This window comes from Notechis scutatus, chromosome 3 (genome assembly GCF_049901735.1).
Source record: "Notechis scutatus isolate UNSWTSFEM ecotype Mainland chromosome 3, rNotScu1.2, whole genome shotgun sequence".
NCBI classification, from domain to species: domain Eukaryota; kingdom Metazoa; phylum Chordata; class Lepidosauria; order Squamata; family Elapidae; genus Notechis; species Notechis scutatus.
The window spans coordinates 20,871,980-20,899,792 of record NC_142011.1 but is presented as its reverse complement, the minus strand read 5'-3'; the positions used below and the strand labels follow the sequence as shown (position 1 = coordinate 20,899,792).

Genomic DNA, 27,813 nt, shown 5'->3' with positions numbered 1-27,813 from the left:
ATGGAACTTAAAAAGTATAAAGAAGATGCACAAGAAGGGAGGGGTTCTTTTGGCTTTGTTTTTCAATTCTTAGAAATGGAGATTTGGAACTATGAGAAACAACAAGAAACGTCTGCAAAACAAGAAGACAAAGAAGAAGCCATCTTTAATGAACAAGTAATTCTATGTGGGGAAGAAAAAGGAAAGGGGGGAAAGAGAATGGAGAATTTAAGACTTAAAAAACAACCAAAGAAAAGAAAAATAGTTCGAAAAATGAGTATAATATTGGAAAGCAACAGAAGAGGGGAATACAGAAGAGAGAAATAGAGGTAGAGAGACAAGGGGATAAAAAGGGGAGAGAGAAGAAGAGAGGGAAGAAGGAAAGGAAAAGAAGTTACAAAGGACAGAAACAAGATATAGAAAAACAGGGCCTATTTAGAGATAATGGGTGAAAATTTAACTGAAAAAGGGATTCTGTAAAAGTACATAAGATTGTATTGTTATATTAGTAATAGAAATAATTTTAGAAAATTGGAAACAATGTATGATTAAAATGAGGGATAAAATAGTTACTGTAATCTAGTGAAATGTTTGTTAATAAAATAAATGAAATAAAATAAATGAGAAAATTGAATTAGGAAGGGATGGGAACATTTTAATTAGTTATTGTTTTATAAAATATAAGTGGGGGGGGGATTATGGAAAGCTTATAACTGTTCCCATAGAAGTATGATATTTAATTAAAAAGTAATATTAAAGAAGTTAAGATTTTAATGAATATTAATATTAATGATAGAATTGAATTGGAATGGAATGTGTTGTTTTAATTACATATATTTATAATCTTTTTTTTAAAAAGAATATAGTGTGTATTTTAAGAATGTACCAAGCAGAATCCGAATGGAAGTTATGTATTATATTGAATGTTATAACTTTAAGGTATATATTGAAGCTTAAATAAGAGTTAAATGGATAAAATTAAAAGATATAAAGGTGTTATACTCCAATCAGCAACTACAGGAGAAACTTTGTTTAATGAGAAAAGATAATATGAAATTGAAACAGGACAGACAAAAAGTATAAATATAATGATTTGAATTGAGATGAGATAATTAAAATAAAATTGAGAAAATTAAAAGAGGGGAGAAGCTATGTAGAAAATGTAAAACAGTAATAAGATATGGAATAGAACATAAAAATGAGCATGAAATTGAATTTGTGTCTGTAAGAAGAAATGTAACCCGGGATTACGCTACTTTCAAAAAAGATGTTTTATTTGTATTTTTTAATGTGAAAACTCAAATAAAATTTACAAAAAAAAAAAGAAAGAAAAAAAAGCACTGATCAATTTGGGGGGGAAAGTATATATAATGCTAGGAAGAGATTTGAGTTATGAATATGACACTACTCTCACCTAAACAGTTTTCTGACATAATTCAGTGCATTCTTACTTGGTAAAGGAAGTAATAAAGTATTCAAATGCAAAGAAGATAAGAATATTTCAGATTTGGCAGAGGAATATGTGGTATATCTGCATCAAGCAGAGGGTGTGTTTGTGCACAGCAGATCCAAAACAACCTCACTTCTTGCTTGTTTGGGAGTGGGCTGTATGCCACATATCTCTACAGCAATATATATATATATATATCACCAAATCTGGTTTTTGAATGGAACCCATATCTAGGGATACTTCTGCATAGCCTACTCTTTTTATTCTTAAACCCATGGTCACACTTTGTCAAGAGATTGCTCCATCCCGGTCAACACTATGAACTTGTGGCAATTTTAAGAGAGGGTTCATTGAAAGAACTCTATAAGACAAAGATCAGTAATTTCAAGTGCTCTTTAAGAAATGTAATGCTGCTGTATTAAAAGAGTTAAAGTCAATAGCATAAGGAAAAATACGGTTCATAAATGAAAGTGACTGTTAAACACAGGGCTAAAGGACAGGCTTTGCATGCATAAAGATCTGTATCTCTATTTTAATGATTCAGGACAGTCCTTTTGGCTGAGACAATTTAGCTTAAATGAACGAAGAGTTTGTCATACTCCACCTCACATTTATTGCACAGTCATGGTACAGAAATGCAAGTGGCCTTTCTTGCTTCACCCAAAGAAATCTTGGAGCCTGAAATTTTGCAAAGAGGTCTCAGAAAAGCATTTTCAAAGAGATGCAGAGTTCCCTTTACAGAATAATAAGGATGAGCAATAAATTAGTTCTGCAAGACAAGGCAGAAGAAAACAACATTCACACTGGTTTCAAATCTCCATTGAAGGGCGGATTTGGAAAATAAGCCAAAATGTAACATCTTGGGGGGAGGGGGGGTGAACCCGTCAGAACAGGAATTAACCGTTTTAACATTCTTGATTAGTTCATAAAATGCATTGCTGCCCAGCATTTTGCCTTGTTAAAGAACTTATTTCAGCAGAAATCCAAGCACCCGGATAAAATTGAGCCTGCAAGAAATTGGAGGAAACAAGAGCTCTTTTTCCATGTTGAAGTTCCAGCTACTAGGACCCATCATATGCAATGATGTTTGCAGTAAGGTTAGGCTTATATCATATGCTCAGCTGTAGTCTACATGCACAGTGAAGCTGGATGTTATTTCCCCCGATTCAAAATAAAGCTCTGTGGACAAGTGCTAAGTAAATTAAGTTTTATTTGTATTACTCACCAGTCTAAATATATGAATGTCCTGAGACCTGGTTACCAGATGTGCATTCTTAGCTGTACACGTGGCTGTTTCCAGTTTATCCCCTGTGAGCATCCATACCTAGAATTAAAAAAAAAAAATTCAAAACCTCACATGAATAGAAACAAAGAGCCAGTATAATGCAATGGTTTGCTTTGGACCAGACTCCCTGGAGACTCAGATTCAAGATCCCACTCAACCACAGAGCTCACTATGTGGATCACTTTTTCTCAAGTCAGCTTACAAGACTGATATTCTGGGGATAATATTAGAAGAAGCTCATATTTAAATCGCATTCAACTCTGAAAGGAAAGCAGGTTGCATCAAATGTAGTAAATTAATAATGGTAAATAATAAAAAGGCACTTAATAAATGTTTAGCTTGTAGGAAAATTAATATATGTACTATATTTTAGATATTTAGAAGCCAATAGTGGTTAAGGCAGGATCCTTGAGACTCAGGTTTGTATTTTCAGCTATGGAAAATCATGGGGTGAAATCATTCTCTCTCAGATCAACCTACCCCACAGCATTATTGTTGTGGGGAAAATATAGAAGAGGAAATACTAATTATGCTGCCTTGGGGTCCTGGAGAAAAGCTATATAAATCTAACACATCAAACGATCAAATTAATAAAGATGACCAGGTAAAAATACAAAAATCTCCCTTGTGTCAAAAGATTGATGACTTCCTCTGATTTCACAGACATGCCCATGTGTTTTTCTTGGCAGTAGGGTAGGAGACCATTAGAAAAATTGGAGAAGACCCATCCTCCCTGACGTATCCTTGTTTTTTCCAACTATCTGACATCTAGGCACTGTAAAAATAAATGGAAGGAACTTGCACCTTTATACCAAGTAGATTACAACTTGAGCCTCTATCTTCCGGATATGAGAGTTGGACAAACTAAGGACAAGTACAAATCTGAAAGTAAGTCCCATAATAAAAGTATGCAGCTTCTACTACCTCAATGGCTTCACCACACTTTGCAAGGTAAGAGCATTGGGTTAGGAACCAGTAGGGTGGAGGGATTAAGTGGTGAAATACTATCCATAAGGATCTCCCAGCATTCATTAGGTATGGTCAAGCTGAGTATGGACAGGATTTTAATTAAAATATAATTGAAATCCTGCACTGAGCAGATATTTGGGCATGGTGGCCTCAATAGTCTTTTCAAATCCTATAATTCTTTGAAGTTTTATTTAAATGCAATTGACAAAAGCAATTTGAACAATTGCATATTTCAAATACATTACATGGAATTTTGAAGTAACTGTTAAAAAACCTTTTTATATCATGCTGGGATCTAAGAGATATATTTCGCAAAAACATGAGTCAGTATTGACCATTTTTGGAGATGGAAGCTTCAGCTAAGACAAATGGCGCCAATAATGCAGTAATGGATGTTCTATAAAGGCAGCTTTAAACTGCTCCATGTGGCAGTTGTCTTAGTGCAACAAATTGTTTGTGTGAAGAAGATGCAACCAGAATGGTCTGTGGTGACATGGAGAAAATTGCCACATCCACACAATGAGTCATTGTACATCATGAGAAGACAATAACCACATGGACAACTTCAGAGAGATTTTCACATAGCAACCAAAATAAGTCTCTAATTAAACTTTTTAATAGTCAGTGGAATCAAACAAAATTGGGCTGCTTTGCATATTGCACAATGTGACATTGTTGCTGTTGTTGGAAAATGCATCTTATGGAATGGGCACTAGTGATATGGTATATGATCATGTAACCTGCCATAAATTCTACTAGACATTTTGTTTTGTATTGCCAGTTGTAAATTGCAAATTTATGATGATTCTGTAGTATAGGGCAATGTTTTTCAACCTTGGCTGCTTGAAGTGTGGACTTCAACTTCCAGAATTCACCAGCCAACTTGAAGGAGCACTCATGCACCACCTGATGCCGAGTCTTTAAAGCAGCCATGCCTTTTCCTGAGATGTCTAGTCTATTATGGGATATGAGAATTCACACAGGGAAGAGTTATAATTGATATGGGAAGGAAGTGAACACTTTCAACAGACAAAGCCAAGAGTTTGGGGAGCATTTCTAAGTAGCACAAGCATGGCCTTGGGTATTTCTCTACATCTTGGATATCATATCCATTCTCCCTTTTTTTTTTTTTTTTTACAAAAGTTCAGATCTTGGCCTTCATGGAAAATTGTAAAATAAGAATAAATTTCATGCTGCCATTCTTTCCAAAGTTGTTCCTTCAGAAGGAATTCAAAGTCTCATGGTTTCAGACAAGCACTCTATATATCATACATGGCTTCATGTTAGCCAACAGGAAACATAATTCAGGACTTTCTTTATACTATATGCACATTGAAATTTGTACAAGATAGTCCAGTTTGCTTGGTAATGCTGACAAACATGAAATCATGGCATGCAGCCGAACTACATGTTACTTGGGATGAGACAGGTATCTTAGTTATAAACTAATTTAAAAAGCTTGCTTTCCTGACATGGGGAAATGCTAGCTATGGTGTGGTTCCTAAGGCACAATTTTTTCTCTCCAATACAAGTGCTTTCTGAATAGACAGACTCCCAACTCTCAGTCATTCTGGGAATCTACACAACAGGAGGGTACTCGTATATTAATAATGCTCACTATAAAATTATACAGAAGGTAAACATCTTTCAGTTTGAGCTTGATTCTTTTTAAACTTCATGAAACATCCTTGTATTTTTCTTGGCTTGTTATTGCTTTCTTCTGAGGTATTCTTCTTCTTCTACCTCCCAATCTACTTTTCAGCCAATCTTTCCTGGAAGTCTCCCATTCAGATACTAATCAGATCTGACCAAGGCCAGTTTTTAAAAATCAGCAAGGTCAGCTAGATGCTACCAGCTAGATACTGCTGGTGATATAAAGGATTTTTTTTTAATCAATGGGATAAATAAAATAAAATCCATTCCCTTGGAAGTTGTATTGGGCTGTCAATCTCTCTGCCTTTAGAAATCACATTCTTAATGGGACTGATAACAATTTCAGCTGCTGTTTGGTTATTTTAAACAGGTTTATTTCTTTATATTGTTTTTATTTGTATTTGCCTGACAGCAATCCTGACTCTTGTCTGACTACCCTGGAAAAGTGTGCAACAGGAAAGTCAGATAAGCAACAGCATCCAGAGTGGTGGGAAGTCTTTGTAATTCCACCTTTGTCCAATCCCTGAATTGTGCTGCTTACAAGCAAAATAGAATACAGTTCCTATTTCAGTGGAATGTTCTGCTCAGATAAATTATTTCATTAATTGAAGGGGAAATGCTACCAAAGATCATAGCAACATCAAACCAGAATTCTGAGATGTGGCTCTGTAAAAAAATGTAGGTACTTAATTGATACAGGTAGTCCTCGACTTACAACCACAACTCAGTCCAAAATTATGGTTGTGAGTCTTTATATGGATGTTAAACAAAGGCATTGTCTGCAATGGCCATTTTTTGTTGGAAACTAAATGTAAACGCTGCTTTCTGGGCAGTGGTGGGATTCAAATTTTTTTACTACAGGTGGGTGTGGGTGTGGCTTGGTGGGTATGGCAGGGGAAGGATACTACAAAATCTCCGTTCCCACCCAAAAATAATAATAATTTCTGCTACCAGTTCTCCGAACTACTCAAAATTTCTGTTACCGGTTCTTCAGAACTGGTCAGAACCTGCTGAATACCACCTCTGTTTCGGGGGAGTAAATTGTGGTCATATGACTATGGGATGCGGTAAACAGCCATAAATGGGGGCCAATTGCTGAATGCCCAAAATGCAATCCATGTGACTGTGAAAGTAGTGTCAGCTGTCCAAACGCTGAATATGGTTTGTGTCTTTTTGGGGTTCTGTTGTAACATTGAATGATTGCTAAGTGACTGGTCGTAAGTCAAGGACTACCTGTAGTGCTTTATATACTGACAGTATTATTAAGGTGCTCCTATTGATGTGGAAATCATCTGTTTTTACTTATTATAATTATCTCGTGTTTATTCAGCCATAGACTAGTAGACTGGAGGAAAAAACAGTGAATCTTACACTTTTGGGTTTTGATTCAATCATACCTTAATGCCAGCATTTTTCAGAGTTTCCAAAGTTGGCCTGACATCCACCTGTAGTTGATCTTCTACTCCAGTCAGGCAGAGAAGCTCCATCTCCATCTCCAGACTCTCAATCACTGTGGCTACCTTCAGGGAGCGATCGTGGACACTTAATTTTGCTTGGACGTAGCGGGCCTAAGGAAGATCACGAGAGATACATCCCTTTATTATTTGTTCATTCATTAAGTGCTTAGCTCACATCAGAACAAAGTACCTGGATAAGGAAAAGCAGGCAAAATTTCCCAGCAGCAATGCCCCAACCTCTATTTTTAAAGAAGCCAGATTGTACTACTCAGTTTTGGCAGCAAAAAGCTAAAATTCAGCAGCATAATTTTTGATCTCCTTTTTAAACCCCCAAAATATAAAAATCAGGTGCATTAAGCCTTTTCAGGGTTTTAGGAGTTATCTTTTCTTTCTTCATGTGTCCAACAAAACTAAATGAAATAAAAGCATGCATACAGACACATGAAAATTTTGGATCAATCAATTTGGCCCCATTCCTTCCCATGAGGTTACTATATCACAACTGTGCCCCCTGGTGGCTCAGAGAAGACAGAGAAGAATTAAATAAAATGCAGCTCCAGCAGGAAAAAAAAGTATCCCCCTCATTTAAAAAACTGGGCAATTACTACTTAAAAAAACCAACTAGGTGTGGAATCAAATAGATTCCTTCACTTGCAGTTGCCAGCACGTTTATAGGGTAGGGAAGAGGAGGAAAAGAGCAGGAAACATATGGGTTGGGTAGCATGTGTGTGTGTGTGTGTGTGTGTGTGTGTGTGTGTGTGTATTCCCCTCCCTCCTAAAGCCAGATGGGAAGAGACTGGCCCACATTTCAAGAATCTTTATCTGTGAGAAGAACATGGGAGAATAGTGAGTCAACTGGCTGCCATCCACAAGTTTGATGTGGCCCTTGAGCTGCCAGCTGGCTACCACAGATACACTAGAAGCACATCCAGAGCAGCCCTCATGTCATAAGTCATTTTTATTTTAACCTTTGTCCTTCAACATCCTGGAATAAATTATATAGTATCATCAAGGGTAGTGGAGCAGAAGACAATGCAAGATGTTCTTCCTCAACAGGTGTCCTCCATGCTGGGAAACAACTCATACCCTAGCTGTGCTAGCTAGAATTGGTTGGAATTATATGGATTCCTTTCCCCTTGTCATGCAAGCTTGAGTAGAGTACAGCAGAGCAGAGCAGAGCAAAACAAAGCAAAGCAGAATAGGTTTATTAGCCAAGTGTGATTGGACACACAAGGAATTTTTCTCTGGTGCTTAAGCTCTCAGTGTTCAAACAACACAGTAATGTAATCATAACATACCTAGAGGAAAAGATAGTAGAAAAGATGAGAAAGATAATAGTAATACAGCCAAACAACATGAGCAAATATCCTTAAATATTCTTATGAAATATTTATGCCTCCTGTTTGGCCTATATCCTTCTTTGATATATGTGTTATAAAGTATTTTGCACTACTCACTTAACCAGGCTAGTTAAAGATCTAGGGACTGCACTTGCACAGCATGCCTAGATAGACTATTAACTTTGATTAGGTGTTTTGGTGCAGTGGTGGGATTCAAATGTTTTTACTACTGGTTCTGTGGGTGTGGCTTGGTGGGCGTGACAGGGGAAGGATACTGTAAAATCTCCAGTCAGAGGAGGTATTTACGGATTCTCCAAACTACTCAAAATTTCTGCTACCGGTTCTCCAGAACTGGTCAGAACCTACTGAATACCACCTCTGTTTTGGTGGTTTAGCGAGTGTGTGTTGCAATTACAGCCCACTGGATTAGTTTATCCATATTAGGTGTGCCTAGAATATAGGTTAGCATTGCAACCAAATTAAGCACATTGTGTCAATGTAAGCCATCTTAGCTATTCTATACTGGATGCCTTCCATGTGGATGGACTTCCTCACAGAATTCTTGGCAATGGCTATATTGATAGGGGAATTATAGAAGATAAAGGCTTGGGCATTAAATATAGAAAAGACTTACAATTTTTAAAGGTAAGAAATAGTTCATGAGGTTATCCAATGAAAATGATAAGATACAAGTGGTATATTTTTTATCCAGCCAACTCACTCATTCATTTTCCAAAATGTTCAAAGAATGGAAGTTGCCAATGCATGATGGACTATGGCCAATTCCATCTTTGCCAAGAAAAGGAAACAGCAAGCATAGTAGTTTACAGTATTTAAGCACTTCTCTGCTTATTCCAGATGTAAATGGGACATTCGTTTTGAGCTTTATTTCATATTTAATTTACTTACCTCAAAATCTTGATATTGCTCCTCAGACAGGGATTTCTTTGCAACTACAAGAACTCTTAATCCTTCTCTTGCCATGTTACCACACTATAAAGGAATACAGATACATTCTTATAAGCTAATCTGCCATTGGAAATAAACATTAGCATAATAATTGTCCCTGTTCTTTTCAGAGAGCAGAATTTAAAAATTCCAAAATTATGGAATAGCACCATAATATTATTATAGTTTTGTTGACCAAGTAATAAAATTCTACTGTAGTTTAAAAGTCAGCTTCAAAATAATGGTTACAGTTTTATATCAAAGGCTAACAATCATTTCAACCCCAAAATCTCTCAAGACTTTGACTATTTTACCTTAAAAAGTTATTTGATTTTTGGTGAGAATGCTAAACTAAGGTGAAATCTCACATGAGATCTGGATTTTTTTTTTTAAATGTAAAAACTTGGCTGAGCTTGCTAGAATCTCATGTGATCTAACAACCTTCTAAATTTTACCAAAAATATAATTAAATTCCAGCTTAATTTTGGAGAATAATCACACTATTAACAGATGTACTGACGCCCATGGATGCCCACATGTTTTGCATAGTGTTTCAATCTTAGGTTTCTCCCATGTAGGACCACGTAAAATATTTTTCTTCATTTTTTGCTGGGACAGCTAAATGATGGGGTAAGTTGCAAAGACCATTCTAATAAGGACAGCGTTCGTCCTGAAGCCATTTTGGGAGCATCTTCAGGGCTGCCACAGCAAGGCCGGTTGGAGCTGTGGGAATGTGATAGGGGAGGTAGAGATAGCTGGGGATGTGTAGCCAAAATAACATTCTTTCCTGTGGGAGCCAAGGACGTTCTACCAGCTGTTGGAGAGGCATGGACCGAAGCCAGCCAGGATTGGGGCTGCAACCTGATTGGACCATGTGATGGATGTGTGACCTGGGGAAAAGAACTTTGGGCTTTTGATTTGGGTGGGGAAAACCTTGAGTCCTTCAGAGTCTAGTTTTCTCCAGATGTGCCAATATGACATGCCAAATAAATCTGTACTTTGAGGAATATGCCTGCCTTGGAGTTTTGATTCCATTGGGTATGTTAACTGGAACCCTGACAGACAGTCTACATAAGCAAGTTGCATGAAATATATTTGCAGATTCAAGATGTGTATATGCATCTCACCATTATGCACACACATTGCCCTACTTTTGCCTTTCTATCTATAAGTAGAACATACATCCTATCTCTCCTCTCCTGTTTGCAGATGGTCTTTTCTTGCCTTCAAATGATTTGGTTACTATTCCCACTACCCCACAGTGGCCAGCCAGGCAAATGATGGAAGTTTCAGTACAACAGATAGGAAGGTTGCCAGGTTAGGAAAGGCAGAGTTATATCACCAGGAGCATTCAAAGCATTCTCTGAATTCAATTTCATACTTCTAATGAGAATTTCATACTTGCAAATGTAAAATAAGTCACAGCATTGAGAATGCTGTTCTGTACCTCTTCCTCTAGCCAGTCATTGTACTGAACAATGCCTGCCATAACCACATCCGCCCCTTTCATGTAGAATGTTATTTCTCCTGTAGATTCATCCTGAAAGAGAGAGAAAACAGGGAAGAGGAAAGAAATTATTTGACAAAGGGGAAAAAATCTCAGGCGCCCTGTTTTAGTACAGATACAGATATCTATTCATAAAATATATAATGCATCAATTTAATGTCATTTTGTGTTATACTAAAAATGCCTAACTTGAAGAACCATAAATCAACAAAGAGAAAATTGCTGTCTCCAAATAATATAAGGTAGCACAATTCAAAAAACGGTAATGTTCAAAACATGGAAAAAATGGTAATGTTCAAAACATGGCTTTAAAAGGGTCAGAGCACCAGTGAAACATTCTGTGTCATTGCAAGAAGAACAACATGGAATCTTAGCAAGCAAAAGTTAAAAGAATGTACAACAGCTTTCTACTATGAATTGCTATCTTCTTCCCTCCCCAATTTGCACAATGCGAAGGAGTCAGTTTGATACAGGGAGTCTCTTTTATAAAAAGACTACTGTACTATCATTCTATTTTTAAAAAGAGGGGACATTCAGGAAAGGTTCTTATTCTTCCCTGCCCACAAAGTATATAATGGTCCTTCTTTTGATCAGATCATCCTCATGCAACTATTTTTTTTTAAATAGCTGTGCATATGTCATTTATGTACTATTTTGTTTGTTCCTTAATATCTACATCTATTTGGTCTAGGTATTATCAGTTTCTAAGATACATTTATCCTGAAAAACAATTAATTAAATTGCAACTTTCTTCCATTATTTGCAAGGCTGTCATATAGAAAATGAAATAAATTTTCTGTTTCTCCAAAGAATATATTCTACAGTAACAGGTTAAGATTACAGGACATAAGCCTTGTTCTAAGGGCTGGAATTTTCTGTTTATATAAGGTGTCTGGCAATAGAAAAGATAATTTTGGAAGTAGAAAAGCTTTTATTGAAGATCATTGAAGATTAGCAGCTGTGTGGTCACTTATGAAGAACGGAATAGCTATGAACTTCTAATATCATTGGGGGGATGGACTAAATAGCCTCTGAACTCCTTTCTAATTCAGTGTGTCTAACCACTAATACTAACAAATCAAATGAAGTAATAAATCTGTGTATGTCCACTAATAATTTATACTTGAAGCAAGTGCTCCAATGACTGAATGTTCCACTATAAAACAAACTCCAAATTCTCCACATATAAAATTAGCATATCAAGGAAAACAGTTCTACCCTAGCTTTTTGCTTGACCTGTTAATTTTCTATGTGTCTGACAAAATAAACAGAATTTGATGATGTAAGTTCCACCAAGAAAAGAGAATGGGTTGATTTTCTCATCTTCTGTTTCTGTTCTATTTAACGATAGGTGTTACTGGCTGAAGTCCCAGGCTGAGGTCAGGTTCCCACTGTTCTGCAGGGAGAAAGGCCACTGCTTTTTCCTCATTCCAGCCATTCTCTTGCAAAGGATAAAATATTACACTAATTCACATTTAGGTTTAAGATACATACATGTACATTATCTTTTTTTCAAAAAATAATCCATTTGAAATTGGTGAGTATTAAATCGCAGGATTAAGGCTGTAATCCTATACTCACCTATCTGGAATTAACTGAATCCAAATGGAATATTGAGAGAGAGAGAGATTTATTAGTTGGTCTATAAATAAAGAATATGTATACTGTTCAGATCTGTAGGCTCAGCTTTTGAGCACAAGTTCTACAGCTGGACTGATCTTGTTTTCCTTCTCCCTCCCCACAAATGATTTTCAGCCACGAACACATTTTCCTTCTAAAATCTGAACACATTTTCCTTCTAAAATCTTCGGGATTCCCCCAGAGCCATTGTGGAGCAGTGATTAAGATGTTAGATAAGAACTGAAGAACCCAGTTCAAATCCATCCTTATCCATGGAAGCTGATTGTCAGTCAGCCAGATGAAAAAACAAACCCAGTGAAGTTAATAGAAAAGACTTGATGCAAATCCAGGAAGATTATAGTATCTCAATAACATAAACAGAGTGAAAAGAGGATAGCCAGCCAAAAAAGTTCTGGAAATCCCTAAAAGTTTATAGAAGCTGGAATGGGACAAAGTGCCACAAATCTCATTTTTTTACAACCTCAAAAACCTCTGCTCACAATTAACTAATATTGTGATCACAGTTCCATAACTTTGACAAAATGCAGGAGGCACACAGTGTAAGATTTTAGGCTTAATCAAAAGCCAGAACCAAGGGGGGGGGGGAGAGAAAATCCTGGTCGTGATCAAATGTCTGATAGGACCCATCTACTTTGCATTATTGCCCTGCCCATTATTCCTTCCAAATGGTAGATGCAGACTCTAGGTTCTCTTTGTCTGTTGGAAAGAAAAGAAACTAAATTTGGTGTTGAGACTTGCGCTTGTAGACATGTCTTCTGTAGAGATGAGCATGGCTGACATCTCAATAGTATGTGATTTAACACTGACACCAAACATAACATCTCTCTCCTCCACTCCTCTACTGTAGAGTAGACCTATTAAAGAACGAGGATGATTTCCTTCTTCAGATGAAGAAAGAATTAAGGGGACTTCCCTCCCTTATCCTGCCTGGCTTTTTATTTTTTAAAACATTTATATGAACTTGACCAACGATCTTCTTTAGTACTGTAATATCTTGAGGCTGGAAACCAACACAAAGATAAACACCATAGCCTTATTTATGCCAGTGGCTTTTACATATGGCAGTGGCATATTATTGTCATCTTTGACAAAAGGATACATGACAATGAAGTCATGTGTCAATGCAAACTTCCAATTTCAAATCCAAGGGTGCCAGGGGGAAAAAAAACACCTTAAAATATTTCCAACACAAATTAAGATCAATGTTTGTGCATTACATGTTGAAACCGTTGAGATATGTTTTAATAACTTTTTGATAGGAAACTAACAAGAAAGTCCACTTCCTGCAGCGCAGAACTACTTTTATGAGCATTTAGATCTTTTGTCCAATATAAATATCATATCAACTATCTCCTTGCATTAGTCATTTCCTCTCAACAAGTTCAGTAGGAGGTTAGCACATTCCCATGATATGGCACGATTACAAGTATAAATCTGCAGAAAGATTTGCCAGTTGTATTGTTTCTCAACCACATCTTTTTCCACCATAGTCTGATTTTGGGCCAAGGTTCAAAGGCCTTTCCCTCCCTCCCCCAACTCCCACTTGATACATGACAATAGCAGTTTCTGAGTTGCAACCAAAAAAAAAAAAAAAAACACCATTCTCCATTCCAACAGCTCAGAAGAAGAGAGACTGGAAAGTTTTTGTGGTTGAACAAACAGCTACCACCCTACCAATAAGAGGCAGCAACTGTCTTATTTGCCTGTTGGCTATAAGAGGATCTCTGGAATCAGATACTATGAAAGTGGATAAATCTTTAACAGACCCCTCTTAAGAAGAAGATGCTACAAAACTCAGGGAGAGGGAGATTGCTAATTGTTTTACTATTTGCAAGGCAGCTAGAGAATCTAGAAAAGGCATTTGGCCTTTTTAAAACTCAGCCACAAAGTTATAAGCAAAACAAACACGATCCAACATCTTATTCCTAACAGTGTTCTTGTATGTGAGACTTGCCTATCCTTTCCCCTTTCTATTTTTCCATATCACATACATCAACACGTTATCTCTCAATATTTTCATCCACTTAAACAAAAAAAACCTGTCCCAATTTATGCATGCATATGTAGGAAATACATCGTAGTTGTGATTTGGAAATTAGGAATAGAAATGTAGGAAAATGAAGATTCAGAAATATCAGCCTCTCTGAACCTTCTCTATAAGCTGGGAGTTTTCTTATGACAGAAAAAAAATTTCATTGGGCATTTTCTCCACTGCTGGAAGACCCAATAAGAATTGATTAACTTGGTAATCAATTCAAGAGGATGGAGTTAGAAGGTAGATCAGATTCTTCCAATGGGTCTCTAGATAATTTGCAGTACTTTTGGAGATAATTTTTTGACCCCTAATTGATTATTAAGAACAGAGTTTTAATCTGAGGAAATGAAAGCAGCTTGGAAAAACAGGCAGATATTACTATTCTTTGTATAGAATGACTATGAGCTCCATTCTGTTCAAAACATTTTAGTATTAAGATTCTAGAGGAGTGTTTTAGCAATCATTCCTAACTATTCCCATTATGCAGACCACAATTCCATCAACAGTTTCTGAAGAGCAATATATAAACCAGGGATTAGGAAAAGGATGTCTCTACATATTATGGCAATGTATAACACACACATCCATATGTTAATCCTAAATTTAAAACAAAAAAAGAGAGATATGAATCATTTACAGGTAATTATATATTCTGCACCAGGCTCTGCTTTATAAAATATCTTAATAAAGAAATAATAACAATACATCTGGAGCAGCACTTGAATACCACTGGCATTGACAAAATCTCCATGTGTCAATTGCAAAAGGCATCTTTACTAGGAACAGTTTATATCCGGTGACAATATAATTAACATAATTAAACAACAACATCTGCCTATCCCAGATCCTTAGGAAGGACTTTTAGGTGGTTAAAAATGCCAAACCCAGTCTAAATATTTGGCTGACTGTATAATCAACCAACCCACAATAATAAATGGATTCCTAAAACCCTGAAATCTCACCCCAATTTACAGAGAATGCTTCTCCCCATGTGCTTATCCATCTTACCCGAACAATAATCCCCATTCGTTTACTTTCGTATGTGAAGGGGAAAATCTGGAGGATGGTATAGTTTAGAATGTGGCCACCAGGAGTCCTCAGCTGCACAGAAGCCTGGTCTCTTCCAACCAGTGTCAAGCCAACACTTTCTGTCCATTGCACCAGGGCCACCTAAGTACAAGAGAAGTCATAGGTCAGATAGACTGCTGAGCTAGTGGGTTCAGAGGTCAACCGAATGCAACAGGAGGGAGGAGGGAAACAGGCAAAGCGAATAAGAAAGTGATTTGATTGTTAACTGTACCATTTCTTCTCCTGGATTCCTCAGCCTTTGCCTTGGCTAGAAGTGACTTTTTAGTTTGATAACACCTGGGACTAGCAGGCGTGGTTTGTATGGTTGGGGTTGGGATGGGACAGCAATTGAGAGAATGACCTGTCCCTGAGGCTGAGGTTCCCAATCTTGCCCTCCTTTCATCCCATCCCTCTAGAACAGTGTTTTTCAATCTTGGCCACCTCAAGACGTGTAAAAGCCAGGCATGCTGGCTGGGGAATTCTGGGAGTTGAAGTCCACGTATCTTGAAGTGGTCAAGGTTGAGAAACACTACTCAAGAATCTCAAAGGTAAATGACTGAGCAATTTCAGCACCCTGAAAGGTATACTAAAATAAGAATAAAATAACAGTGAATAACGTAACTTTTGTCCCATTAATAATTTTTCTCTGGATAAATTTTAAAAAGTTCTTAATGCATGTTTTTTCACTACCAACATTGTTTTTTTGTTGCTAAACTTTTTTTTTTTTTTTAAATCTTTTTCCCCTGTGATGAAGAAAGGAAAAGGAAAACATGCTGACTTAATGTCAACCATGTTGCTAGGTCAGGAGAAAATGTAGAAAATATTCAGAAAATAACAATTTATAAATACCATGATTATTGAGTGTGAGGATCAATTTATCTTTCACTGTGAGTTCCAATGAATTACTCTGAAACTAACACACCCAAATATTTCCTCTGCATCTCTTTGCCCAAATATTATGTAATAAGATATGGAATAGAAGATTAATTTCAGGATATACTCCCATCAATGAAGGTTCCTAGGCTGCAGCCATTATTAACTTCCCATGTAGCACGGGTGTCAAATTCGCCACGTCACGTTACTGTCATGTGATATTTCATGACGTTTTCCCATGTGTGGAACTGGGGTGGGCGTGGCCTACACATGACACATCCGGTCCGCGAGCCGCCAGTTTGACACCTCTGCCATATAGCAAACTTTTTTTTGCTTCTTGTGCTTTAGCAATCATATTTGACATACAGGTAGTCCTTAACTTACAACCATTCATTTACTGACCATTTGAAGTTAAATGAACATTGAAAAAAGTGACTTATGATTGTTTTTCACACTTAAGACTGTCGCAACATTCCACGGTCGTGTGATCAAAATTTGGACACTTGGCAACTGGCATGCATTTATGACAAAAAACTTATGTAAACAACTGTCTGGCTTAGCAATGGAAATTTTGGGCTCAATTTTGGTCGTAAGTGGAGGACTTCCTCTATGTAACTTGCACAAAGGAGCTGCAACTAAAAAATGCAGCATGGATTGCTTCTTCCTCAGGGATGCCAGTTTTCAAGATGCTCAATAATTTCTCATTAATTTCTACTCTTTTTTCTCCTCCTCTCATACTTTTTAATCAGCATTTTTCCACTAGTGGGAGCATAGTTCTCATTGAACTGGGGGTGGGGGAATGTCTCACCTTTTAAGAAATTGGGCGCATTTAAGAATTTCCCCTGATGGTATCTAGGTTCTTTTCTGTCAGTAGTATTGCTTTGGCTGCCTATCTATATTCAAAATATCTATATTCAAAATATGAGTTTTCTCTGAGTACGTGACAATCATCACATAGTGTGCTGCTGAGTGAGGAGGAACTTCATAAAATCATTATTTGAGGAAGATGAGATTAACCTTTTCAAATAAAGGACTTTTATGCAGGGATTTCTACCACATGCAAGAAAAAGTGGTAAGTCAAAAATCCAGTCCTTGAGGTCAAATGGTTTGGGTTGACCAATCTCTCTCCTCCTTTGTCCTCAAACTGAAAAAAAGAGGGCTATCTTACGTTGCACAGCTGGTATGCAGTTTAATGTGATTATGTTAAATTTACATATGTTATTCCATGCAATAAGTGTTGTTAAAATGCTGTTCTTAGATGATGGATTAGTGAATCTAGATCTAACAAAAGGGAAAGGCACATGGCTTTTAGGAATTAACAATCTGGCATTTGTTTGTGTAAACCACAGCCTGTATTAAACCAAAAACTGCCTCTCTGAAAGTGCTTGCTTGCTTGCTTACTTCTTATTTAATCTATGCACCTATAAGCACTTCTCTTAAAAACACAAAAGATCTCCTTCATAAGGGCAATTCCTAGGATTACCGCAGGCTAATTCTGCCTATTACCACAGCATAAGATGGCAATGGAGCAGTGATATGTTTTTGGGCTGAATGGCCATGGTTTAGTTTGATTTTGTTCTGACGTTTCAGCCGATGTTGTGGCTGGCATCTTCAGAAGCACATACCACAAAGCAACACACTCCACCTCTGAAGATGTCAACCACAGCTTTTGGTGAAACATCAGAACAAAAGCAAACTAGATCATGGCTGTTCATCCCAAAAGCTCATCACTACTTTGATGCCAATCATGAAATTCTATATCAATACGTAAGATAATAGTCTTGCTATAGCCCTCTAATTATTGGCTAGTGTTCATGTAACTTTCTAGCAATTGAACACTCCATGCTCACGAACTCATCTGAATTTATTGGCCAACAAGGCTATTGATTAATGCCGCTTCAGACCTGCAGAGATATAAAGAGACCCCTTCTTACTTTTCCCCCCATACTTCAAAGTCTCATTTCCATGGCAGGATCTCTGTGAACAGCTGCTTGTAATGTAGTTGATGGACACATTTTTTTCACATTCTGGAAAGTGGTGAGGTGTTTTGGGGGTTAAAGGCCATTTGGTCAAGTCTTCTCCTGGGCAAGTTATCTGATCAGATTCTACCTCTTACATTTCCCCCTTGCTTACTGTAAGGCCTCAATCAGACAGAATGACGGAGCCCCAGAGGCTGTAATTGATCTCTCCATAAAGATGCTTTCAGGAGCCTTGGCCCAGGAATGCACACCGGAAACAAATGTAGGAAGCTCTGCTTTGTGTTTCAGGAAATGAATGCTGTGCCAACTGGTAGAAATTATCCTTTCTGTTCAGAAAAAGGGGGGTAGGGAGATGGACCTTCAAGGTTTTGTTCGAATTTCAACATTAACTGATCTTCCTGACTTAGCAATATTTTATTACTATAGAGTTTCAAAGGTAGATTTTTTAGAAGTCTGTTAAAGCAATATTTCACTGATTTCCTACAGGGAATGGCTCAGCAATATCAAAATTCAGAAAAGAACCCTACCCTTCTTTTTTTTTAAAAAAAGAAGCCAGCTTTTTAAGGGGTGAAGACAATGGGAAGACTTATATTGCCAAGAAATTATATTCCAGGGCAGGATTTTATCATGAAATATGTAACTTTTAAAACAAAATAAAATTCTGGTATATTTGCTTATGAGAGTCAGTTGGAACACTGATTAAGGCATCAGGTTAAAAACTGGGCGACTGTGAGTTCTAGTCCCTCCTGGACATAAAGCTGGCTGGGTGACCTGGGGACACTAGTTTCTTCTCAGCTCTAGGAAGGTACTTTTGTAAAATCTTGCCAAGAAACCTGCAGGGACTTATCCTAGCAGTCTATGAAAACTAGACATGATTGAATGGAAATAAAAGAAAATTGTAGGATTTGAGAAATCTTATTTATATAAACCAATTACATTGCCATGGATAAATTCCAAACATTAATGTCATATGAAATTTAATAGCTGTACTTATATTATCCATCAGAATACCATTAACCATATTTGGAAAACAAAAGGAAAAAAACAGGCATCTTAAGAAGAAATAAAAATACAATAACATTCTTTTGAGGATCATTTTACCTCATCAGGACTAGCAGCTTGGTACACCCTGCAAGAATCTTCATAATGCTTCTCAGCTTCAGCCTGATCTGTCACACCATTTGATTCATAGACAGGAGTCACATTGTGGCAGAGAGCAATTGCTTTCACTGCCTCATGGACACGGCTGCTCAGGGTTTTTCGTACTTTGGTGGCCAGGTTGGGTGCTTTTAAAGCAGGTGGTTCCTGCGACTGCTAAAGGAGAGGGAAAAATAGGTTGATTGAAATTAATATCCTGCAACTAATACCCTTCTTGTGAGTCTGATCATTCTGAAAATCAAAAGTTATGATAAAAGTACCTTGTAGAACAGAAAAAGTAAATAATTTATTAGCCTAGCCCACAAAGGCAACTAGAAATAATTTATCTAGTGTAGCATTTCCTCAAAATGTCCTGTTTCTTACCCCTTTCGAGATTGCCGAAGATGTACCCCAATATGAGTCCAACATGTTGGAAGTGTAAAAAAAAGGAAGGTACATTCTACCACATGTGGTGGTCCTGCTCAGAATCTCAAAAATATTGGTTGAGAATAAAAAAAATGGTTGGAAGAAATTACAAAGGAACAAATTGAATTAAAACCAGAATTGTTCTTATTAGGATTATTTAGGGAAAAATATGCTAAAAATGTAAAATATATAATATTACATATACTGACTGTGGCCAGACTGGCGTATGCTCAGTGCTGGAAACAGCCCTATACTCCTCCAAATGAAATGCATTCACTTTTAAAATTGTGTTCAAGAGACAAATGGCCCTTGAAATATTGTGCATCTGGAAGATACTTTTAGCAAGTATAATCTCTCTCTCAGCATTGCTGTCTTCATAACCCTAAAATATTTTGACCATAGTAATCAATATGAATATTTGAATACTGAATATTTGGAATTGGGAGAAGGGGCCTGTGCATTTGGTGACTGGACCGAAATAATCTTATAAAAATGGGTGCCTGAGACAGAACAGTTAGGGATCCATGCCTAATCTTACTGTTAATAATAGGATTTATTATATGGGGAATGTCTGGTGAGATAAATTGTTCTCTCAAACACCAAAGATCCACCCTGTTGGATAACATTATAATGAAGGAAGCAAAGGAGTTGGCAATGTTATAGCAGTACAGTAAAGAAATCTGAGGAAGAGGTAGAAAATAAAAATAACATTTCTCCCAAATAACTCCTTGTAGAATTACTTGTTGCTGTTAATTACTGTTACATAGGAGCTTGCATCAATTGTTCTCCTATCTCAAGATTATTTTAAGGAGTAGTTCCTATAATTCTCTACCCCTAAGGACATGCTTCAGCTGGGAATTTGTTATCAATAACACGACTAAGATCATTATCATGTCCTATGAATTTAAGCAATCAAAATTTAGAGGGGAGGGGAAAAGCTTTTCCTTGTTGCTAATTTTACAGAAGTGGGTGTCAGATGCTAATCAATGTACGTTGCCAAGACATCTAAGTGTCTTGGCCACACCAGACACCTGACCCTTAGTTAGCATGGCTAGTCAATCACATGACCAACTGATCAGATAAGACCTATAAAAGCAGAAGAGAACTGAAACAAGACACTTCAACTGCGGTTTCCCTAATGATGTTACCTGGTGACAAAATGTTCATAATCAAAACAACAAGTTCAGAGAACAAACCAACAACATCATCATCTATGTGTAGTTCCTGGTCTATCCATTGCATGGTTCAATTTAGACAAACAACAACAACAAAAGGACAACTGTACAGGAATGTTTTCTTTGACTACTAAGTGTTATACCTATGATTCTTGACGAATGTATTTTTTTTTCTTTTTATGTACACCGAGAGCATTTGCACCACAACAAATTCCCTGTGTGTCCAATCACACTTGGCCAATATAGCATTCTCTATTCTATTCTATTCTATTCTATTCTATTCTATTCTATTCTATTCTATCCTATCCTATTCTATCCTATTCTATCCTATTCTATTCTATGTTCTTCATTGATCAAGAGAGGACAGATTACTTTTCATTGGTAGCATTAAGCTCCATAAAAATATAAATTTACAGGGAAAAAATAGCAAAAGATGTTTAATGAAATGTATAGGATATAATATTATAAACATAGAAAAGAAAAAAAAATGGACAGATATGAGGTAGAAAATTTTAATCTTTATTACTGTTTTCAGAGTCTGCACCAAACCTTCCAGTTAATTTCACAATTACTAAATTATGCTGGTCACGGGGGAATATATAACCATTGAGTTTCCTGTTCTGTTAACCTTTCGTGTCAAGAGGACAAAAGTTTCACTTCCAGGTCAAAGGGCATAGCATGGTACCAATAATTAGAGCAATGAATCAGAACTACAGTTTAAATGAATCATGGCCTGCAAATGCTTTCAATTACCAGAGATTCTAACCTTTCAATTACATTTAAGCTTGCACTCATTGAGAAAACCCTTACCACTGTCAGCTGCTTCTTTCATCTTATTACATGAAACTATGTTTATTAAAGTTGATCTTGGCTACAGGTTGGAGCCAGGAAATAGAACAGTGATCTGCAGATCCACTATTCCTGCTTCCAGTTAACTTGAGATGAGGACAAATTATCTAGGAGGCAGCCTATTTAAGGGTCCTTGATTGTGTATACAGAACCTGGAGTAATATAATTTACACATACAAGGTCATTGTCAGATTATGCTGAGGAACTTTTTCATGGGCTGAAACCTCACAAGACCAACAAATTTTGTAAACTCTTGGACATCTATTTTTGTTAGTTTAAGTTTGGGGTTTCCAAAGTTGTTTTGTGGTATTGCTGCAGGTGTGCCAACCTCTGGGTTGTGCTGAAGGCAGGTTCTGGGGTGGAGGGAGAAGGAGGGCAAGACCAGAACTTATGTTCCCGTTCCACCCTTGAAGCAAATTTCTTATAGAATGTGAAGAGCTTTAAAATCTCAATTTAAAAAAAAAAACACACAAGTTTTTCCTGCCCCAGTTGTATCTCTCCTATTACTCTGATTTGTGGAAAGAAGATGTATAAAAACAAAGCTAGCATTAAGTGTTGTTTGCTTCCCTTCTTCTACACCTATTTAAAAACAGGAGCTAAAATGTCTCTAGCCAGAAAAGATAAATCTCCTATTTCTGTCTTTATTGGAGAAAGGAATGAATAAAGGTCAGCTAAAGGTCTGGGTTAATTTCATTATTTCTCTAGTATTAAATTTTTGTTATTACAAGACTATATGCATCATGGAGAAAATATGTCAATTAAAAAGTCAGTTTGTCTAGTGCTTAAGAAACCAGGAGACTGTGTTCTAGTCCCATCTTGGGCCAGTTCTTTTCTCTCAGTCCTTGGAAGGTGTTTGTTTGTTTGTTTAACTTATATAATGGAAAATCACTTCCAAAAAACTCTGACAAGAAAACTAAAGGAATTTGTCCAGGCAGTTGGCAGGAGTCAAAAATGATTTGAAGGCAAAGAAAGAAAGAAAGAAAGAAAGAAAGAAAGAAAGAAAGAAAGAAAGAAAGAAAGAAAGAAAGAAAGAAAGAAAGAAAGAAAGAAAGAAAGAAAGAAAGCCCTGTTATAAGACATTGTGCAATCATTCCAATTTTTTTCCTTCTCAACAAATTTTCTATGGAAATGAAAACTGGAAAAACTAATATGGAGAGAAAACTAGGAATGGGTTTTACAAATGAAGGAAATGCTAGTCAGTTTCAAAAAAGTGTGCCATGTAATACTGAATGCTGTGTTTAACAAAAAGTTTGATTTTTCAGGATTTATCATAGCATATGTCATGAGTGGCAGATTCATGACCCTCCAGAGGTTGCTGGAACTTCTGGCTTAGCTGATTTTTCATCTTTCATACAGAAACAGTAAGAAAACGTAATTTCCTGATTCCAGAATTATGGTTCAGCAACATCTTTTAATCCCATCATTCCTTAACTCTGACATAGTCTCATAATTTTGCTTACCAGTGTATATATGCTAAAAATATGGCTCTGAACTTCATCTATGGAGTCAAACCCATAAGCCATTGTTCCAAGATGGACACGTTTGAAAACCATCTCATTCTGTGTTAGAGTCCCTAGAATAGGAAAATTACATATTATGGCACAGAAAGAGGAAATTAAACACCAAGAAACATTTCTAAGTCTCTAGCACCAGTGCTGCCTTAAACTAAAGACCATGCATTGCAAAGAAAAACATCCCAAAAGGTATCAAAATATTGTTACAGGATTGTAATCTTTAAAGTTAAAATAAATCAGAAAATTATTAAATATGTTAAAGTATTAGCCATTTTTAAAATATTAATTAAGTATAACTAGAATTAAATTTGCTTTTTCTGCTTCATCCAGCCACTGCTTTTTAAAGCACAGTGCCCAGCATACCATTCAAAACTGAAAGTATTGTCAGGTTGTCATGTATCTCATATTCACTTTGTACATTCAGAAAAATGCACTAAGATCTTTCACAACACAACAAAACAATTGCAACAGAACCTTGATTCTATGTCCTGCAAAAAATGTATCTATATATATGAAAATACCTGTCTTATCAGTAAGCAAATAGGATATTCTGCCTAGCTGCTCTGGGATTGTGCTAGATCGAACTACTGTGCCAGGAATTTTAGAATCCCTCCGGATCATCCAGCTGTAGACAATTTTTCCCATGTCAAGATTCACCCGTAAACTACATAAAAGGAAGAGGGGATAAGGAAGAAGCAACAATAGGTTGTAATTAGGATTTTACTCAAAAACATGCCTTAAAAACTGGTATGAAGAATATTTGAAGAGGTTTGGTCCCTTGCAATTTACCCCAATTTGGCTCCATCTATATATGTGGGATTGCAACTATCCATGGATAACACCAGGATAAAAATTAGATAAGAATCTGAATCAGATGCTGCTTTCTTACACAGGATTTATAGAAACACATTGTCTCGTTTCTAAAGCCAGAGAGCAGTGTTGCCCCAGATGACATTTGTAACCCAGTACTTAGGATCATATCAAATAAAAATCACTTGAAGGTAAGATGTGGTGTGAAGCAATCATTTAAAATCTGGCCATTATTAGCAAACTATGTAATAGGGAGTATGTTGTAATCCAGTTCAAAACTCATAGTTAAGCTACGTAATATATGGGAAATTCGTGACCTGGATCTCTAGCTGTTTTCAAACATAACACTTAGTGGGTTTTAAATAAGGTATGTTGGATAAGGCATAGTAATTGGTTCACCATTGCACTAAGCTCAAAATAAATCACATTATCATTGGCATTCACTGTAAGGAACAAGGGAAGGCGAGTGACATCTAGTGATATCACTATTCAGACTCTTCTGAACGCTGTGACACAAGTACAAAAAAACAAAGTTTGCATCATGACATTTTTTTATAATCTGGTGTCAAAATGATGAAGAATGGATGACTTTGCATATTATGGCTTAGTGTGAAGAAATGGATTCAGCCTTTTTTAAAGTGCAACAGTTTAGTATAGGGAGAAATTTTAGAGTTTCTCACATGGAGAATTGTCACTTGTTTTCTATGTTTAATATTTCTACTTCCTATATTTAAAATGCTCCTTATCAATATGACCTACATCAAGCCAAAAATTCTAAATGAATTTCTTAAAAATAAGGGATACTTGTGATGATTCCCCAAACTGGAGCTGGGAAATCATAGTAGGCCAAATGCTAATGAATTCTATCATTCAACCAAGCCAGTCAGCCCAGGCAATGATGAGACTAGTGGGAATGTTAGCTGAGTAACAGAGGGTTCCAAGTTCCTCAGCACTGCTCTAAATATTTGCAGCTCTACAGGCCTTTTCCAGGCTGCAAACTATAATTTGTATAGATGAATTATACACATAAAGTAATCAGTTCTTGCAATGCTGCTCCCTCCACTCTGTAAGCATAGGGAGGTTATTATTTACTTGTTACACACAGATTTGGGCAATATTGATTTATTTAAAGCACAGGATTTGGTTTGCTCCTAATGAGGAATGAAAGACTGATACTTCCTACCCACATATCCCAAAGAGGTTGCATAATCCTAAAGCTCAGCTAGCCCATTCATGTAGAATTCACCATGGCCTGAAACTGTAAAACCTATCAATGCAAGAACTTCTAGCATGCTTGCTTTAGCCTTCAAGGAAGCACTTTTCATTAGAAAATAAGAAGAGTAGCCTTATGGCTTATGCTAAGGACATGGAGCAAATCATTTATGGCTCAAATGAAGAAGAATATCAAAAATACGGCAGTATTTTTAAGGAGTACAATAAATACATTTATACCTGATAGGAATGATATTTGAGAACAGAAGAAGAAATCTGATGATCTGAAGGTACCAGCGGCCAGCAAAGTGTTGGAGGGAGACCATGACAAGGGAGACCACAACCAAGGCCGTAAAAAGTATCTTGGTTAGACAGTTAACTTCCAAGTCAAAGAGACCGATCTTAAAAAGAGAAAAAGATTGTTTGCATTAACAATTATTGCAATTATAAGCAGCTCAGAGTCACCTGTATGCAAATAGGGTGGCCATATCAATTTGTTTAATAAATAAATAATTAATAAATGAGGAAATTATTTCTTTTACCTTACTGCGTGGATTTGAGGTATTCATGACACTGCGTAGCTCCTGGCCTGTATAGAGAACAACTCCCACAACTGTCCCTGAGAATTGAAGCAAGAACACCATTCATACATTCTATTCATATAAATTATTACTACATTATTATTGTTCTCCTATATATAGTGCACTAGAACAGCCTTCTAGGGAAAGAGCTGGACTTTTTCTCAGTAGAGGTTTCAAATGACATTGATGGTCACTTATCAGTGATGATTCAGTGCAATTGTGTACCTTGAACAAGTAGTTGAACCATTTAACCAGTTCATAAATTCTATGAAAACATCAGTGAGGTATACTGTATATCATTAATACTTAAGCTTTGTTTTTCCTTTTGCAAGATATCTGATTCACAGAATCCAATAATGTTGACTAATCTTTTTGGCAAGAATACAACCATGCCAAAGAATAAAACAATATTCTAGACTGTGATGTATAGTAGATGTATGCTTTGGTCTTCAGGCTTATATCCTTCAATTTGAAACCTTCCAATTATGCTGGGTTACAATGCCAATCTCTCCAAGTCAATGTTGATGAAGATGCCTGAGGCTGATGGAAAGTGCAATTTAAAATAACCTAAGTATGCTAAATTGGAGAAAGATGGTCTAGATATATTTGGGCTCCACAAAAAAGACACAAAAGTGCCACCAAGGAACCTAGGATGATAATTTACACTGGTAATCAATTTATTCATGAGTTTTAATTAATTTATAAACAGGTCTTAACCAATACAATTTACATGCATAGGCACAATAATTTGAAAATACTGATAGAACTTAAAAATGAAACAATAAACATACATTCTGTTATTAAAACAGCACAGCAATCTTTTTTTGATGCTTAGAGGACAGGACATGAAAAGTGTCAAGAGAAAATATGCACAGATGAGACCAAAACTAAAGATAGAATTTTAATTTAAAATATGTCTAAGAACAGGTATCATGATTAACCCCAATACTATAAATTATGGTTCCTTTCTTTGACATTAAACATCCAGTGGCATCTTATGCTATAAAATCCTTTTGGGAGAATTTAAGAGTTTTTACTCCAGTAAATTATGTTGTTTTTTTTAAAACTCCATGCATATACTATAACAATCAAACCCAAAAATCATATATAGAAATTAGCATCCCTCAAACTGTTGCCTTCAGATCTGTTGAAATAGCAGCTCTCAGGAATCATAGCCAATTGTTCGGCTGGCTGACAATTTTGCTAGCTGCAAGGACAACACATCAGAGAATGCCAGGTTTCAGGGAAGCTTCAGCAAAGAATGCAGGCAACACATGGCACAAAAGTTGTCTGATTAAATCACAGAGCAAACAAATCACAGAAACGATCCTGGCACTACCTAATTCATGGTTCTGGTCTCATCTCTTTTGAAGGTTCTGCCTTTGACATGCCTCTCAGTCAGCTAACTACCATGAACTTCCCTCCCTGAAAGCAGCACATCCATGCCTTAAATGCTCAACAAGATGGAAAGCTTATAGAGAAAGAGGTGAGTATATTTAGCCATCTCAGGGGAGTGACAGTCGAATTGTTTCTTGAAATACGCTTCAGAGAAAAGCCTTTGATTTCTCCCAACTATAGCCTGATACATCTGCTCTTGCTTTTATCAGATGTTCTCCTTTGGAGTCACAAATGGGGAACCCCATTTATTTGCAGATCTTTTATCCCAGCTTCCCTTTAAAAGTCTCCCTGACACCCTTTCTGTAACTGATTTAAAATGTCAATATAGGGAGCAATTAAGTGCTATTCTAGCAGTGGATGCTTTCTCCAAAGGTTATTTATTGGAATTCCAAAGGTCTTATCATCTATAAATGTCCAAAGGGGTAATTAGATGTCAAATCAAACCCTTGGTAGTGTTAGCACAAGTGGAAAACTTCATTCCAACCCCTAATTTCCATTGACAAGAGATGATTATTTTCAATTACAAA

General features: G+C 36.6%; 1 protein-coding gene across 1 annotated transcript in view; it reads right to left on the bottom strand.

The window, feature by feature from the left end:
• Nucleotides 1-27,813, bottom strand: part of ATP9A (ATPase phospholipid transporting 9A) — a 102,376-nt gene that overhangs the window by 26,342 nt on the left and 48,221 nt on the right. The window contains exons 10-19 of the mRNA XM_026664965.2: nt 25,850-25,926; nt 25,548-25,708; nt 23,807-23,949; nt 23,232-23,344; nt 19,286-19,498; nt 15,273-15,434; nt 10,529-10,621; nt 9,043-9,126; nt 6,734-6,904; nt 2,655-2,753 (exon numbers count right to left, since the gene is read on the bottom strand). Coding sequence (XP_026520750.1) covers nt 2,655-2,753; nt 6,734-6,904; nt 9,043-9,126; nt 10,529-10,621; nt 15,273-15,434; nt 19,286-19,498; nt 23,232-23,344; nt 23,807-23,949; nt 25,548-25,708; nt 25,850-25,926 — 1,316 coding nt within the window. The remainder of the gene's footprint in view (nt 1-2,654; nt 2,754-6,733; nt 6,905-9,042; nt 9,127-10,528; nt 10,622-15,272; nt 15,435-19,285; nt 19,499-23,231; nt 23,345-23,806; nt 23,950-25,547; nt 25,709-25,849; nt 25,927-27,813) is intronic.